Source organism: Cyprinodon tularosa, unplaced genomic scaffold (genome assembly GCF_016077235.1).
Source record: "Cyprinodon tularosa strain WSP-4 unplaced genomic scaffold, ASM1607723v1 ctg407, whole genome shotgun sequence".
NCBI classification, from domain to species: domain Eukaryota; kingdom Metazoa; phylum Chordata; class Actinopteri; order Cyprinodontiformes; family Cyprinodontidae; genus Cyprinodon; species Cyprinodon tularosa.
The window spans coordinates 1441670-1458476 of record NW_024039127.1 but is presented as its reverse complement, the minus strand read 5'-3'; the positions used below and the strand labels follow the sequence as shown (position 1 = coordinate 1458476).

The 16807-nt window shown below is 49.8% G+C and overlaps 1 protein-coding gene across 1 annotated transcript; it reads right to left on the bottom strand.

The window, feature by feature from the left end:
* Positions 1 to 1082: 1082 nt before the first annotated feature.
* Positions 1083 to 15191, bottom strand: si:ch211-180f4.1 (uncharacterized protein LOC100144405 homolog). Its single transcript, XM_038298459.1, has 12 exons — positions 15022 to 15191; positions 14810 to 14955; positions 14625 to 14726; positions 14367 to 14551; positions 14017 to 14259; positions 12807 to 12929; positions 11071 to 11193; positions 10524 to 10938; positions 4334 to 4475; positions 4115 to 4266; positions 3870 to 4028; positions 1083 to 2226 (listed from the first exon to the last, which is right to left on the bottom strand). Exons 1-12 carry the CDS (start codon positions 15098 to 15100, stop codon positions 1750 to 1752), a joined length of 2346 nt encoding a protein of 781 aa, XP_038154387.1. The 5' UTR covers positions 15101 to 15191; the 3' UTR covers positions 1083 to 1749.
* Positions 15192 to 16807: the final 1616 nt, after the last annotated feature.

The window sequence follows — 16807 nt, the reverse complement described above, 5'->3', positions numbered from 1 at the left end:
AGGCCCGCCAACATCCTCAGTTGTGATAAAAACAGCTTTCACCTGGTTTCCATCCAGAAGCAGGTAGATAAACATGTGTCCCTGATCATGCGCTTGGTTCTGGAGCGGTTCTGGTCGGCCGCAGTCCAGCTGCTGAGGTGAGAAGGTGTTCGGTCCAAACTACAGTCCTAACGGTCTGGAGCCGAATTAAGCAGCATCCGGTACCAACTGGTTTGGACCGGATCTGGTCAGTGTGACGGTACCAGCTGGTTTGGACCGGATCTGGTAAGTGTGACGGTACAAACTGGTTTGGATCTGATCTGGTCAGCGTGACGGTACCAACTGGTTTGGACCGGATCTGGTCAGCGTGACGGTACCAACTGGTTTGGACCGGATCTGATCAGTGTGACTGTACCAACTGGTTTGGAACAGATCTGATCAGTGTGACGGTACCAACTGGTTTGGAACAGATCTAATCAGTTTGACGGTACCAACTGGTTTGGACCGGATCTGATCAGTGTGACGGTACCAACTGGTTTGGAACAGATCTGATCAGCGTGACGGTACCAACTGGTTTGGAACGAATCTGGTCAGCGTGACGGTACAAACTGGTTTGGACCGGATCTGGTCAGTGTGACGGTACCAACTAGTTTGGATCGGATCTGATCGGATCAACCACCAGGTTGGAACCGGATCTGGTCAGTGTGACGGTGTCAACTGGTTTGGACCGGATCTGATCAGTGTGACGGTACCAACTGGTTTGGACCGGATCTCGAAAGTGTGACGGTACCAACTGGTCTGGAACGGATCTGATCAGTGTGATGGTACCAACTGGTTTGGACCGAATCTGGTCAGTGTGACGGTACAAACTGGTTTGGACCGGATCTGGTCAGTGTGACGGTACCAACTAGTTTGGATCGGATCTGATCGGATCAACCACCAGGTTGGAACCGGCTCTGGTCAGTGTGACGGTACCAACTGGTTTGGACCGGATCTGGTCAGCGTGACAGTACCAACTGGTTTGGACCGGATCTGGTCAGTGTGACGGTACCAACTGGTTTGGACCGGATCTGGTCAGCGTGACAGTACCAACTGGTTTGGACCGGATCTGGTCAGGGTGACGGTACCAACTGGTTTGGACCGGATCTGGTCAGCGTGACGGTACCAACTGGTTTGGACCGGATCTGGTCAGTGTGACGGTACCAACTGGTTTGGACCGGATCTAGTCAGTGTGACGGTACCAACTGGTTTGGACCGGATCTGGTCAGTGTGACGGTACCAACTGGTTTGGACCGGATCTGGTCAGCGTGACAGTACCAACTGGTTTGGACCGGATCTGGTCAGTGTGACGGTACCAACTGGTTTGGACCGGATCTAGTCAGTGTGACGGTACCAACTGGTTTGGACCGGATCTAGTCAGTGTGACGGTACCAACTGGTTTGGACCGGATCTGATCAGTGTGACGGTGCCAACTGGTTTGGACCGGATCTGGTCAGTGTGACGGTGCCAACTGGTTTGGAACGAATCTGGTCAGGGTGACGGTACCAACTGGTTTGGAACAGATCTGATCAGTGTGACGGTACCAACTGGTTTGGCTGGATCTGGTCAGTGTGACGGTACCAACTGGTTTGGACCGGATCTGGTCAGTGTGACGGTGCCCAGCAAGATGTGACGGACCAATCAGAATCCAAATCCATTAATACCTGAAGCTAAAGCGGTAGGGTCGGTGCTGACAGTAACCCCCTCCAGGGGGTGCCTCCCCACCCCCAGCTACCACATGTAGGTCTTGGATGTGTTGATGGGATTCCTCCCGGCCTCCCCCCTCGCTCCCCCCTCCCCATCCTCCTCCTCCTTCTCCTTGTCCTTCTCTGCCTCGCTCTCCCACAGCGTGATCAGAGGAGGGTACAGCTCGTTCAGCGGGATGGACGCGGTGTGCTGCATGTACTTCTTCAGCGAATGGCCGCAGGACTTGTGCTGCTGGACGCGGCGGCCCATGTACACCACCAGCAGCGTCATGATGGACAGGGCGAACATGGAGCCCAGAACGGCGGCCAGCGCCACGCCACCGGGTTGGGACGCCACCAGCTCCACAGAGAATCCCGCCTCCTTGGTGGTGAAGTTCAGGCAGGAGGTGTGGACGGCGGCGGAGGGGAGGGGCGGCGGGGAGGAGGACACGGTGAGGCAGACGTGGTACTGAGTGGCAGGGAGAAGGTGGGTCAGATTGTACTCCTGGACATCAGCTGGAACCTGCAGAGAAGGAAGGATCAGAAAACGCCTCAGATTAACAACTAGGAAACCGAACGTGGACTCGGCGCTTTTATGAAGGTTATTTTGTTTCAAAACCATCTGTGCATTGTCAGTGTGAATTTGGAGTTGTAGAAAGAGTTACAGTCCAAGTTTTGTATTTGTAGAATTAAAAACAAAAATTCCCAATTACACATTTTTTTACACCTGTTCAAGTAAGCAAATTCTGCTCTACAAGTATCACATCAAAAACCTCGCAAATTCTCAGTTTTGCTCCAAATGTTTCACAACTATTGTTGCAAAACTATTTGTGGATTGTCACTTTGGTATTTTGTAAATGTAGATTTTTCTTTATCTGTCACAATTACAAAATAAAGTTACACCTCTTCAAATTCTTGATTACAAGTCAAAAGTGTTTTCCATTGAGTTTTGCTACAGTTGATCTAAAACAAATTCAAACAAGTGTTGCATTTTTTGGCCCCGATACCTGGCTGTGCGGTATTGGTATCGGCCGATACTGCAAAGCCAGAGTCTGTTTGAAATTGATGTGTGTGTTAGATGAAAAACTGCAGACTACTTTGGTGTAAAATAATTTCCATCATGGCTTCATGTCAAGCTGCTGCCTACCTTTGTGAAGCAGGTGTGGTTTGTGGTTTTTTCCTTGGATGTTAGTAAGGTTAAATATTAAAGTGTGCCGTTTTTCTCCTCCTGAATAGGGTGATTGTTTAGAGGCTTTGCTCCATTCTTAGTGCTGAGATATAGGGAAAGGAAGGAGGTTTGAAAAGGAGTTTCCTCTAGGTTAGATAAGGGGGAAACATAGATAAAAAGGTCCTTATTGTGTTTAAGATCCTCACGTCCTGTCTCTGGTGTGAACGGAAAACAGTTGTCTGACATGTTTATCTGAACAGCTTTATGTCCTTTGATGAAGTGTTTCTGTTGGGAAGACTCAATGTTCGTGTGTAAGAATTCTCTACATATGCAAAGGGTGGGCAGAGACCTAGTCAGAGCTACACTGGGAGCTGTACGCAGCTGTCTCATGTAGTTCTCCTCTACAGAGTAAAATAAAACCTTTTCTTCCTTGCATATCAACTCTCAGTGCTCATTTTTACTCCACACAGGAAAAAAACTAAAACAAAGTGAATCCAGTAGAACTTTTTATTACCTACCTGGAACGGGTGACAATAGTTGAAGAAACTTTTGGTCGGGAGCGTGCACGAAGTAGATACAGCTGATCAGTTCACTCCGCCTCAATTCCAACCGACTAGACGTGAAAATTTAGATGTGTTATGTTTATGAAAGATGGCTGTTGTTATTTTATTCTTCACCTAACGTTATAGCAGAATATCGCCAGTGATCTTGATTTAAAAAACTAAAAACACGAGCGTTTGCTTTAAAACAGGAAGCTGACAGCAATGTTTACTCCTTTCTCTGAAAGCAAACGGCTCCTCGTTCGTTTCAACACGTTCCTTAAAAATTCTCTCGTTTCACGGTGTCTAAAAGTTCTCATCTCGTTGAAAACTGTTGTAAACCATATTCTTGTCATAAAAATGAAATAGTAAAGGGAATTTACTGCAAAAAATCCAGTCTGGATCAAAGAGGAGAGGAGAGGCGGACCTACTGGAGCCTGGTGTCGAAGGATGGCTCACCTTGGCGGTGTAGCTGATCTGAGGGTTGTCGATGTGAACCACAGCGCTGGTCCAGCGAGGCAGAGGCAGCGCAGCGTCGTGCTGGTTCTGGTTCTGACCCACAGCGCCTCTGCTAGAGTACAGCTTCCACTCCAAGACCACCGACTGGGCATGGACCACCTGGACAGAGAACAGCAGGAGCCACATGACTGTCCTGCTGGGAGGAGGCAGAGGAATTAACTCAGGATCCGGGACTGGATCGGTACCTTAGCCAGAACCACCAGAGAGGCTGCAGAGCTGGAGGAGTTCCCGGCCCACAGCCTCCGCTTGCTGCTCCCTCCTTCAGACCCTAGAAAGTCCACGGAGACGCTCCTGGTGTCTGCGCCCTCCACGTTCCAGGCCACACAGGTGTACACACCTGAGGAGAGACGGCATTAGAGCAGAACAACGGCGGCGCTGAAGGTAGAACCCAGGAGGACACGGACCTGCGTCTGAAGGCTCCGCTTTTTCAATCACTAAAGCTCCCGGCTCAAACATGTGATGTTTCTTCCTCTTCTCCTTCTTTATCCTGCCCAGGCCCCGCCCCTCCTCCGATATGATTGGTGCAGCCACAGCTTCGGAGCTCACCTTAACAGGAAGAGTTTAAACTGTTTCAGAACGACAGATATTAAAGAGTTCAGATTGGAATCAGATCAGGTACTCAGATCAAATGATGTTTGGAGTTTGACTAGGCCAGCGCAGCAAAGAGATTCTTTTCTCTGCTCTGCTAACCTTAATCCTGCAGTCATCTTTAGCTGCTGTAGCTACCAGACCCGCTTCCTCCCAGCGACGTTACGCTACATGATTGGCTGAATGTTGTCACAAGATGTAAAGCATTGTGGAAAACATTGTAAAACATCTGTAGCGTTAGCGTGTCTAATGACCGATGAAGTTTTACCTGATCAAATAACAAAACTGAAAAAAATGGTGAACAAAGTCACTGTTAGACCCTGATATAAAGAGCTGGGTAGCGCTGTGGCTAGCTGGGCTCAGTAGCTAACAGGTTAGCCTCTTTTAGCTCAGTCAGTTAGCCACATTAAGCTACACTAATTTTAAATCCGTGTCAACGACAACCGTTTGTTTTCTACAAGTAGAATAACTGTTTTATTTGTCTAAATTCTCCATAAAAGTCATTTTTAAGTTGTTCCATTTGTCCTCTTCTGACCACAGATCTTAATAAGAATAAAAATAAGCTAAGACTTTTAGTGTCACCTTGTTATATGGCAAAGCTCAGTCTGACATCATGCTACGTTCAGACCAAACGCCACAGAAGCAGCAGAAGCAGCTAGTTTCCATGCAAAGTCAATGGTTGACACGCATCAAGGTGCAGTAAAAGGTCCTGCAGCCAGTTATGAGCATGTGATGCACGAAAGTTGGACTTTCTCACTTCAAAAATGATTCAAACTACCCACTGATCACAGCAAATATAGCAGCCATTGTCCAGGCAAAGGAAGGATAGGGTAGCTCCGCCCACCGCGCATCAGACCCCTTTTAACACCGCGCAGTTAGAGCAGCAGAGATGCTTCAGCCGCGCGTCAGAAATAAAGCAGCATGCGCTGCTCCTGCAGCTGGCGGCGCTTCCCTTCCAGACTGACAATGATTGTTTTTTACTTTCGGCTCCTTTAGATCGCTGATGAAACGTAAAATAATAGCAAATACAGGGAATAATATTTTCAGAATAACAGAGAGTAGAATTCAACTTTATTGTCATTCCACTGTCGCAAGTACAGAGCATCGAAATTCACTCCTTGCATTTAACCCCTCCCCTTTGGGGAGCAGTGGGCTGCCATTGTGCGGCGGCCGGGGAGCAGTGTGGGTTTAAAGGCCTGGTTATCTTCCTGCAGCAGTGTGTCACAGTGAGCTTGTTGCAGATATTTTTGATTTCTGACCATATTGAAGCGTGGACTGTGCTATGTTATTCCACGCCACAATGCCAGAGGGCCAATCAGGAACTAGCTGTGGGTCTAGATACGGCCGAGGCGGTGAGGAAGTGGGGGCAAGTTTGTGCGACAACGGAGGGACATGAGGGCCAAAAAGAGCGGGGATGCAGGTGGAAAAAGGGTCCAGCGTTCTCTCGCACCTCGCTCTGCTAGCTGCTCCATCTTCACCAGTCGTTTTCCACAATGGCGGTCAGACAAAGAAAACAAGCCGGTAAGGAACCAAACAGGAAATACGCATAGAGTAGAATGGACGTAGATTTGACCAATCAGAGGCCTCCTGTCTGCGATCACCTACAATTTTGGTGACCACGGGGCATCTTTCCGTTCACTGCGACAAACACGCAGACGACCTACCGAAAGTACACTTTTCAGTCGCTCTTGGACATTGGATATCAATCACAGATATCTATTTCGAGTGACTTTCTTCGTAAGCACAACATTCCGGACGAGATAGCGAGACCACCCGGGTCTCCGTGGATTGTTGTCGGGTCCTGGAGAAGACGCAGGCGGAGGAGAGAGAGGAAGCAGAAGCGGGGCTGCCGGTCTGGCCTATTGCTAAGGCTACGTAAACAACCACACAAGCCGCCTCTCCCGAGCCTGTTTCTCTCCAACGCCAGATCCCTGCTGCATAAAATGGACGACCTGGATTTACACCTCACTGGAAATCGCTACGTCCGGGACTGCTGTGTGTTTATCATTACCGAAACTTGGCTTAACCCGGACATTCCAGATGCTAGCATGCAGCTAGCCAGCCGCACTCTGCTACGCGCGGACAGAACAATGGACTCCGGTAAGAGCAGAGGAGGGGGGCTTTGTATGTATGTGCATGACAACTGGTGCAACAACGGAACCATCATAGACAGCCACTGTTGTCCGGACCTCGAGTACATGATTGTTAGGTGCCGGCCTTTTTTCCTCCCGAGAGAGCTGACCGTAGTTATCGTCACGGCTGTTTACATCCCACCCGACGCCGATGTAAGCGCGGCACTCTCTCTCCTGCTGAACGCGGTGAGCGAACAACAACGAGCTCACCCCGACGGCTTTCACATCATAGCGGGGGATTTTAATAAGGCCAACCTAAAGTCTGTACTACCAAATTTCCATCAGCACGTGAAATGTGCCACGCGAGGCGAGAACACCTTGGACCACGTCTACACCAGCATCAGGCATGCTTACAGAGCCGTCCCCCTCCCCCATCTGGGAAAATCGGACCATCTGTCCCTACTGCTCTTTCCGGCCTACACCCCCCTCAGACGCAGAATCAGGCCCACCGTAAGGACCATCACCACCTGGCCTGAAGATGCACTTCACAAACTCAAAGACTGTTTTCAACGGACAAACTGGGACCTGTTCGAACACCAGGAGCTGGGAGCACACACAGACACAGTACTGGACTACATCCACTTCTGCACCAGTAATGTGACTGTGACCAAAACTATCCGGGTCTTCCCCAACCAGAAGCCCTGGATGACCAGTCAGGTCCGCTCCCTTCTTAGAGCCCGTGACGCCGCCTTCAGGTCAGGAGACAGAGCTCTGTATAGTGCTGCCAGAGCTGAGCTGAAGAGAGGGGTCAAAGAGGCTAAAGCAGACCACAGACAACGGCTGGAGTCCCAACTGTCCAGTAACAATACCCGTAAGGTGTGGCAGGGCATCCAGGAGATCACCAACTTCAGGGGCAGCGTCGTTCAAACTGAACAACAGGGCGCACAGCTGTCAGAGGAGCTAAACAGCTTCTTTGCTCGGTTTGGAGAATCCCAGCGGCCCTCCCCTGTCCCTGCCCTGTCCCCTCCCCCACCCAGCGCTGACACCCCCCCACTCACTGTCCAGGAGCACAACGTCAGGAAGGTGCTACTGGCAGTGAACCCCAGGAAGGCCGCAGGCCCAGACGGAGTCCCTGGCAAGGTGCTAAAGGCATGCGCGGGCGAGCTCGCCCCCACCTTCACCAGGCTCTTCAACCTGTCCTTGGCCCAAGCCACCGTTCCGTCCCGCCTGAAAACCTCCACCATCATCCCAGTGCCGAAGAAGTCTGCCATCACCAGCCTGAATGATTACCGCCCAGTGGCCCTCACTCCGGTAATCATGAAGTGCTTTGAGAAGCTGGTTCTTCAGCACATCAAGGACTGTCTCCCCCCACACCTGGATCCCCAACAGTTTGCATACCGGGCCAACCGATCCACAGAGGACGCCGTTGCCGTGGCTCTCCACTCTGCTGTGAACCGCCTGGAGCAGCAGCAGAGCTACGTCCGGATGCTCTTTGTGGATTACAGCTCGGCCTTTAACACCATCCTCCCGGACAGACTCATCATCAAACTGGGCTCCCTTGGACTCCCCCCTCTCACATGTGCCTGGATTAACAACTTCCTGACCGACCGACCCCAGGCTGTGAGAGTTGGCCCCCACCTCTCCTCCACCCGCACGCTGAGCATCGGCTCCCCACAGGGCTGTGTGCTGAGCCCCCTCCTCTTCTGCCTCTACACCCACGATTGCAGACCGATCCACAACCACAACCAGATCATCAAGTACGCCGACGATACCGCTGTGGTCGGTCTCATCTCCAGGGGCGACGAGGCCGCCTACAGAGAGGAGGTCCTGAAGCTGGCTGATTGGTGCTCAGAGAACAATCTGACTCTGAACACCAAGAAAACCAACGAGCTCATCATAGACTTCAGGAGGCACAGCCCTGAGCCAGCTCCCCTCTTCATCAACGGCGAGCAGGTGGAGAGGGTTCACAGCGTCAAATACCTCGGCGTCCACATCTCTGACCGCATCACCTGGTCAGAGAACATCACCACCATCATCAAGAAGGCCCGGCAAAGGTTACACTTCCTGAGAATCCTCAGAAGGTATAACCTCAACTCTGATCTGCTGCTGGCCTTCTACCGCTCCTCCATCGAGAGCTTGCTGACCTACTGCATCATAGTATGGTTCGGCAGCTCCACCGCTGCCGACAGGGAGAGGCTGCAGAGGGTGATAAAGGCGGCGCAGAGGATTATCGGTCGCCCTCTCCCCTCCCTGGCAGACATTTACTCCACCCGGTGCCTCAGCAGAGCCAGGGCCATCTCCAAGGACAGCTCCCACCCTGGCTCCACCCTGTTTGACCTGTTGCCCTCTGGAAGGCGCTACAGGCAAATGAGGATCAGGACAAACAGACTCAAGAACAGTTTCTTCCCCCGAGCCATTGCCGCCCTCAACTCCGACCTGCACTGACGGACACTTTTCACCTGGTTTGCATTATTCCCCAAGCCATTGCCCCCCCTCAACTCCGACCTGCACTGACGGACACTTTTCACCTGGTTTGCATTATTCCCCAAGCCATTGCCCCCCCTCAACTCCGACCTGCACTGTCGGTCACTTTACACCTGTTTTGCACTATCCCCCCCCCACAATCTGTGCCAGTACTGTTTTACATTTCCTTTTCACTGTTTACATTTCCTTTTCACTGTTTACATTTCCTTTTAATATATTTATATATATTTTTTGTAACTGTTTACATTTCCTTTCCTTTTAATATATCTATATATTTTTTATATATTTTTATTTTATTTTTATTTCACGGTAGCTGTTATGGAAGTCCCAAATCTCATTGTATTTGTCACAGAATATAATGACAATAAAGGCTTTTTGACTTTTGACTTTGACTTTGATAAATCAGCCTTAAGCGTCTTGCTCAGGGCCCCGAGCAGATCAGGGTCTGAGGTGGACTCTCTGGCTTTACTTCTGGAAAGGTTGGCAGCTGTCTGAAAAGCTATAGATGCTAATGACCAATGATGTTAATAACTAAAAATTATAATGGCTACAGAAGCTAATAAGTACAGATGCTAATGACAACAGATGCTAATGGCTAAAGACTCTTATAACTATCGACCCTTTTAACTAGCCTCGTGAGACCATCCTGATCTCGCGAGCTTTCAAGGTTTCACTCGCTAATCAGTCTGGAGACTCTCCGTTAAAGAAAATTTGGAGCCGTTCACCAAACGAACGTCCAATCAGCGTTGGCTTTGAGGCGGGTTGAGGTGTGACGCAACGAGAAGCGCGACAGTTCAGTCTAAAGAACATGGCGGCTTCAGCCGATGAAACTAGCGTTAGCGTGGCTATCGAGCAAGTTTTATGGGAATTACAGAGTATTTCTGCACTGAAAGAAGAGCAAAACACTGCTCTGGAGGCTTTTCTCAGAGGAAAAGATGTTTTTGCTCTTCTCCCGACTGGTTTCGGCAAGAGTAGCCTGGCTTGTGGGTGTGTTTTCGCCGTCGCTCTGTTAGTACGTCATATGCTTCGTTGATCTGATTGGTTTATTTGGCCCGTCTATCACCAACATAGGCCAATCAGCTAACCAGTATTTTCGCCCCTCCCCAAAATTACTTCAACGGAAGGTTGCCAGATGATTATGCGGAGCAAATCCATTTGGCGGAGTCAGGTGCAGCTTTTAACTGCAGAAATGGACAAAATGCCTCAGTTGATGAACAGGTTCTGAGTTCATGCAGCAGAACATCGGTGAATGATTGCGAGCCGATGCCTGTTAGGAGAACAGTGGGCGGAACAAAACGTGGAACTTATGCTAGGATTGGTTTGCAGGAAAGTGTCAATCAATCAATCAGTGAGGAACAAGAGGAACAATTATCTTATTCTATCACTTCACTGCATGTCTGCTTAGTTCAGCTCCAAACGGCCCCCTCCAACCTGACACGCCTCCACCCACCTTGTCTCCAGTCGGTGTGACCCAGTAGAACTGGGGGGCGGGGTCAGCGTCAGCCCAGCACTCCAGCGTGATTGGTCGTCCCGCGCTGACGTTAACATTCGGCGGAAAGGTGTGAGGAGAGATGTGAGGTAAGCAGCTGTTGGCTCCGCCCCCACCCCATCCCGCTGCCACCACTTCCTGCAATTCCCGGCCAATCAGGTGCTGGGGGGAGGAGCAGACGGTCATGGAAGGCTCCAGCAGCTTGAGGTGTGACTGGTTGCCGAGGTGAGGCCCCCACGAGGAGAGGCAGTCGCACCGCAGAGGGTTGGAGCGCAGAGAGAGCTCCTCCAAGGACGGCAGCGCGGAGAGGACGTCCCCGGAGAGGAGGCTCAGCTGGTTGTTTAGGAGGAGGAGAGTCCGCAGGGAGGGGAGGTCTCTGGGGGGAGTCAAACAATCTCAGAGTGATTACATCTTAAAGCCTGGAACCGTCTGAACGTAACGAAAACATCTGTCAGCTGATTCAGATGTTTGCTAACAGATCTTCTCTGAAAAGGTTCTTGAGGATCACCTGAAGGCCTGCGGGTCAATGTAGGACAGCCGAGGATTGTTACACAGCTCCAGTTTGGTCATCTGTGGAAGGTTCTGGAAAGCTGCTCGTTCCACCATCACCAGATCCTCCATGTTGTTCAGACTGAACACAAAGAAACCAGAACAGATTTCACTTCTATTCAGTTTATTTCTATAGCTCCAATTCACATCATGTCATCTCAGGTCACTTTCCAGTTCACCAGATCATCCAGTCAGATTGATTCAAAGTTTTCTATCTAAGGAAAACCAGCTGATTGCATCGACTCATTGACTCTTCAGCAATCCCTCACACTAAGCATGCTTGTAGCGACAGTGGAGAGGAAAAACTCCGTTTAACAGGAAGAAACCTCCAGCAGAACCAGGCTCAGTGTGAGCGGCCATCTGCTGAGGCCCACTGGGGTTCAAGGAGACAGAAGCAGACATAGAAAAGAAGCATAGATACAAAAGGCAACTGTCAACCAGCTCCACAGGCGGCCCCGTCCAGGAAACACACAGCCAGGCAGACGAGCTCCGAGCCAGCTCCCATGTCAGAGGATGAAGAGAGCACATCCAGTTAGTCACAGTCAGAGAAACAGGACTACACTGGAAAACAGGCCAAGCTCCAACATCTAGAAACAAAGGTGTTGATGGCAGCAGCACAGCTGATATTTCTCAAGTTGGCGATCCAACGACCAACCCGTCCATGGAGGATCAGGAATCAGAAAGGTGGAATAACTTTTTTTCACTTTTCCCCGATGTATTCCAGCATCCAGCTGCCATGCACGTGGGCATTGTCAGTTTCACTATAGCTCTGGTGAATTTCAATGGTGAAGTCCTCTGGAAATCTTCAATAATTGTTGTTGATTGCAGATGTGTCTAGTAGTTCCCATTGATTTAGCTTGGAAAGCGGGGAGAATGGCGCTAGGCTTACCGCACCGTGACGTCACTGCTGGAAGATGTCGGGAGGGAGGGGCTACTGTATTTGGGCAAAAATGGCCGCTCCCAGACTCGGTGATTGTGATGAATATTGTTATAGTTTTAGGTATGAATAATGATCCATTGATTATATAAGATGTATTTTTTCCGGGTGGATCATCTACATCAGTGGTCCTCCTAACTGTCAATCATTCTGGTGATATGTTTGTGTAAGGCAGTCCGACGTGCTCATCCCCATTTTCACTGACCGGTGGTGAGTCTGACATGGTGGAAAAATTGCAAAATCTTCTTTTAGAAAGTTAGCTTGTATGAGCGATGCAAACAGCAACTTTTAAACAGAGCGTGCACGAGGAGAAATGGGTTCGTGCACGCTCGTTCCCTCTACAGGGTTGTGCATGTGCATTTTTTTTCAAAGTGGAGAGGGCGGGTCTTTTAAAAAAATTGTGAAAATCCTCCACTATACAGTAGCAGCCATTCAAAATATCCCTTCCCAGTCAAATGCCTGCCGAATGGCAGCAAACTCCCAGCCATAGGTGTGACCCCCCTCTTGCATATTTTCTTACTCTGACTCCACCCCTTCACTGAATTACAGGGTCTGACCAGGAGATGGCGCTTCTCTTTGGATCTTAATGTCCACTAATCATGACATATCAAAGAAATAATATTGTCGTACAAAGATTGATGCTTAAAAATGAATCTTATGGGACCAGCCAAGGACCCATGAAGGAAAGTGGGGCCATTTTGAACGGCTACTACTGTACCTTTAAGAATCAATGACATTTGTTTGGTTCTGAGCCTAACCTGAGCTCCTCCAGGTGCTGAAGGTTTTCAAAATCCCCTCGTTGGATCCGGCTGATTGGATTCCTGTTCAGGTCCAAGAACTTGAGGTTGGGAAGCTCACTGAGGGCGTCCCGAGGTACGGACCTGGAGAAACATCAGAAACATGGAGAAAACAGGCTCGGATGAACTGGCTGCTGGGCAGCATCAAATATGGCCGCTATCTTGTTTATGTTTACTTATGTTTATGCCTTTAGCAGACACTTTTAACCAAAGTGACTTATGTTCCAGTTATCATCAATATGACCATAAGTTCTCTGGAGGAAAGTCCAGATTCAGAATACCAGATCTGCTCATGGCTCCACCCTTTTTTATGACGTCATATATGGCAACTCCATTTGGACAAACTGTATGGCACCCGTTTCTTAAAGTCGTAGGGAAACGGCGGTTCCAACCGTTGCGTATATTAGCTGCAACGTATGAATCAAGATGCTATGACCGAAAAGATTGGATTGACAGATGACCGTTGATATATGATTGGCCGAATTTAGGTGTTCAGGCTGACGTAGAACTAACTGCCCTGCAGAAGATAACGAAAAAACAGAGATTTTAAGACAAGATTTCTTTTTTTTTTAAATAGAAATTTTCTAAATTTTGGGACCATATAGTCTGATAAAGAGAACATTTATATACATGTTTAACCCAGAATGATTTGACATTTAAATATGATTTCCCTACGACTTTAAGGGTTAAAATGCAGAGTTAATTTCTCCATAAAGTTCAATTTCAATTTCTAATAAATCAGCTTTGGGCAGATATGTGAGGAGACAAAAATGATATCTAAATAAATAATGTGTAATTACAGCTTATACATTTAAATTATTTATTTCTAGTCACTATTTTATCATTTATACTCCTCTGTAATATATCTATTTCACTTGATCAATATGTTCTTATAAACGTGCTTTGATAGATTAGAAGAAACAGGTTTTGTTTTGCAAAATACATATAGATCTATCAGAATATGTTTACATTTAAACTTTATTAAAAATATTTAAATAAACCTGCGCCATATGTTCTGATGTGTAGCTGAACTTTAGTGTTCGGCGAGTTATTCTGATGCTGCACTGGTCAAAAAGGTTTACACTAAGGGAAGTAGGTGACCTTCCCAAGATGGCAGCCGTACAGCCCAACGGAGCAGCGAGGCGTCTGCTCTTTATCTACGTCTACCCACCGTAGCTTGTTGTCAAAGAAGGAGAGGCTCTCCAGGTAGTCGAGCCCGACGAAGGCAGCCGACGGGACAGAAACCAGACCCATTCGGGCCAGAACCAGGCTATGGAGGCGAGACAGAGGCAGGAAGTTCTTCTCCTCCAGACCGAGGATGGGATTCTCGCCGATCATCAGGATCTCCAGGGAGGGCAGGGACTCGAACCAGCGGCTGTCGATGGCCACCAGCCGGTTGGAGTTCAGGTGAAGCCTGAGGGAGGAAAAACCACAAAAGAACCCGTTAGAACTTTCCAAGATGGTTCCTCTGTTTCAGGAACTCCGGTTCGTGACGCGCTCGTCTCTGGTGGGTGGGGGTACCTGAGCAGGTTGGTGAGACCATCGAAGGCTTTGGGTCCAATGGAGGAGATGTGGTTGTGGTTGATGTAGAGCTCCTCCAGGCTGGTAAGGTTCTTCAGACCAAAGTCCTCCAACTCCTGGATGTGGTTCTCCTCCACATACAGGGTGACCAGATGGACCAGAGAGGAGAGGCCCATGGAGCTCACCTGAACAGAGCCACAAACCGTGTGAGCGTGGAGCCGACAGGAAGCACAGCTTTAGATCAGGGTCTGGTTTTACCTGAGAGAAGTGGTTCTGGGACAGGTCCAGTTCCGTCAGGTTCCCCATGTTCTGCAGCTCAGTGCTGATGGAGGAGATGTTGTTGCTCTGCAGCAGCAGGACCTGGACCACACACAGGTTCACAGAGACGTTAGAAACGGACTCCAAACGGGTCTCCGTCTGGATCCGGGTGGAGCCAGAATCACCTGAGTGTCTGTGGAGATTTTGGCTGGAACTCTGTCCAGGTGGAGCTCGTTGCAGTCCACCGTCCGGGCCTGGTGGTACACGGACTGAGAGGTGTACCAGGGTCGGGTCTCACACACGCACTGCAGCGGGCACGACACGGCGCCCCCTACAGGACACACAGAGGTTACCCACAATGCACCTCACCACCAACAAACGCTGAGCTCTCATCTACCTGGACCGGCCACGCCCACAGCAGCACACAGCGACGTCCCGAGGCAGAGAAGAAGGATGGAGAAGACTGCAGATCCCATGATGCACTGGGGCTGAAGATGGAGATGATCTGAGAAGTTTAACGAGTCAGAGGCAATTTTGGATCAGTACCATTGACACCACCAGAACCAATAAGAACCTTCCAGAACCCTCCCAGACCCACTCAGAACCAGTCCAGAACCACTCAGAACCCTACCAGGCCCATTCAGAACCAGTCCAGAACCAGTCCAGACGCACTCAGAACCCTACCAGGCCCATTCAGAACCAGTCCAGAACCACTCAGAACCCTCCCAGACACATTCAGAACCAGTCCAGAACCACTCAGAACCTTTCAGAACCAGTCCAGACCCATTCAGAACCCTACCAGACCCATTCAGAACCAGTCCAGAACCACTCAGAACCAGTCCAGACCAACTCAGAACCCTCCCAGACCCATTCAGAACCAGTCCAGAACCACTCAGAACCAGTCCAGACCAACTCAGAACCCTACCAGACCCATGCAGAACCAGTCCAGAACCACTCAGAACCAGTCCAGACCAACTCAGAACCCTACCAGACCCATGCAGAACCAGTCCAGAACCACTCAGAACCCTCCCAGACACATTCAGAACCGGTTCCAGGACCACTCAGAACCAGTCCAGACCAACTCAGAACCCTCCCAGACACATTCAGAACCAGTCCAGAACAACTCAGAACCAGTCCAGACCAACTCAGAACCCTCCCAGACACATTCAGAACCAGTCCAGAACAACTCAGAACCAGTCCAGACCAACTCAGAACCCTACCAGACCCATGCAGAACCAGTCCAGACCAACTCAGAACCCTCCCGGACACATCCAGAACCAGTCCAGAACCACTCAGAACCAGTCCAGACCAACTCAGAACCCTACCAGACCCATGCAGAACCAGTCCAGAACCACTCAGAACCCTCCCAGACACATTCAGAACCAGTCCAGAACCACTCAGAACCTTTCAGAACCAGTCCAGACCCACTCAGAACCCTACCAGACCCATTCAGAACCAGTCCAGAACCACTCAGAACCTTTCAGAACCAGTCCAGACCCACTCAGAACCCTACCAGACCCATTCAGAACCAGTCCAGAACCACTCAAAACCAGGCCAGCCCAGAACCAGCACAGACCCATTCAGAACCCTCTCAGAACCACAGCTACGGCACATCAGGGCTGATTCAGATAGAGGAAGAGTGACTGTTTCCGTCTGGTTTCGGGTCAGTCCGTTACAGCACCAGAACCAGGCCAGTTCTGTGTGAACGGTCCCCAACAGGCAGCGCTCAGACTGAGGTCAGACAGCCGTGATGCTGCTGCCTCATATCTCTCTCTCTCTCTTATGCTGGGCAGCGCTGGTTAAAAACGGGGACACCTTCCCTCTGCTGCCATGGCAACCAGCCAGGAAGTGACATCACAGGGCCAAGCAGCAGAACGACCTCTAATCTGCTCTGCAGCTTCTCTTCTTTTAAAACCCCAAACTCCCAACAGTCTGACAGAGCCAGCTTGATTCCTGGGAAGTGTTTTGGATCGGGAGGTTCTGGAGGTCCGACGGAGTTCTGGACCAGGTCGGGTTAAACATCAGACAGATCCTGTTAGAAAAGCTCCCAGTAGAACAGAAGACTCCGTGATGCATTCAAGGACAGTTTAGAAATTAGCTGAACAGTCTGAAGCTGCTTCAGAGGAAGCAGGTCCTGATGGGGGAGGTGTGATGGAGCAGGACCGGACCTTCTGTGGCAGGAC

Bases quoted from the DNA above. Each gene is read 5' to 3' on its own strand.
- si:ch211-180f4.1 (XM_038298459.1), bottom strand. From the start codon at position 15,100: ATGGGATCTGCAGTCTTCTCCATCCTTCTTCTCTGCCTCGGGACGTCG. The intron at 12,930-14,016 runs GTGGGTAGACGT...ATGTTTCTCCAG, and splicing joins TTCTTTGACAACAAGCTACG to GTCCGTACCTCGGGACGCCC. The intron at 2,227-3,869 runs GTGAGCCATCCT...CCTTCTCTGCAG, and splicing joins AGATCAGCTACACCGCCAAG to GTTCCAGCTGATGTCCAGGA.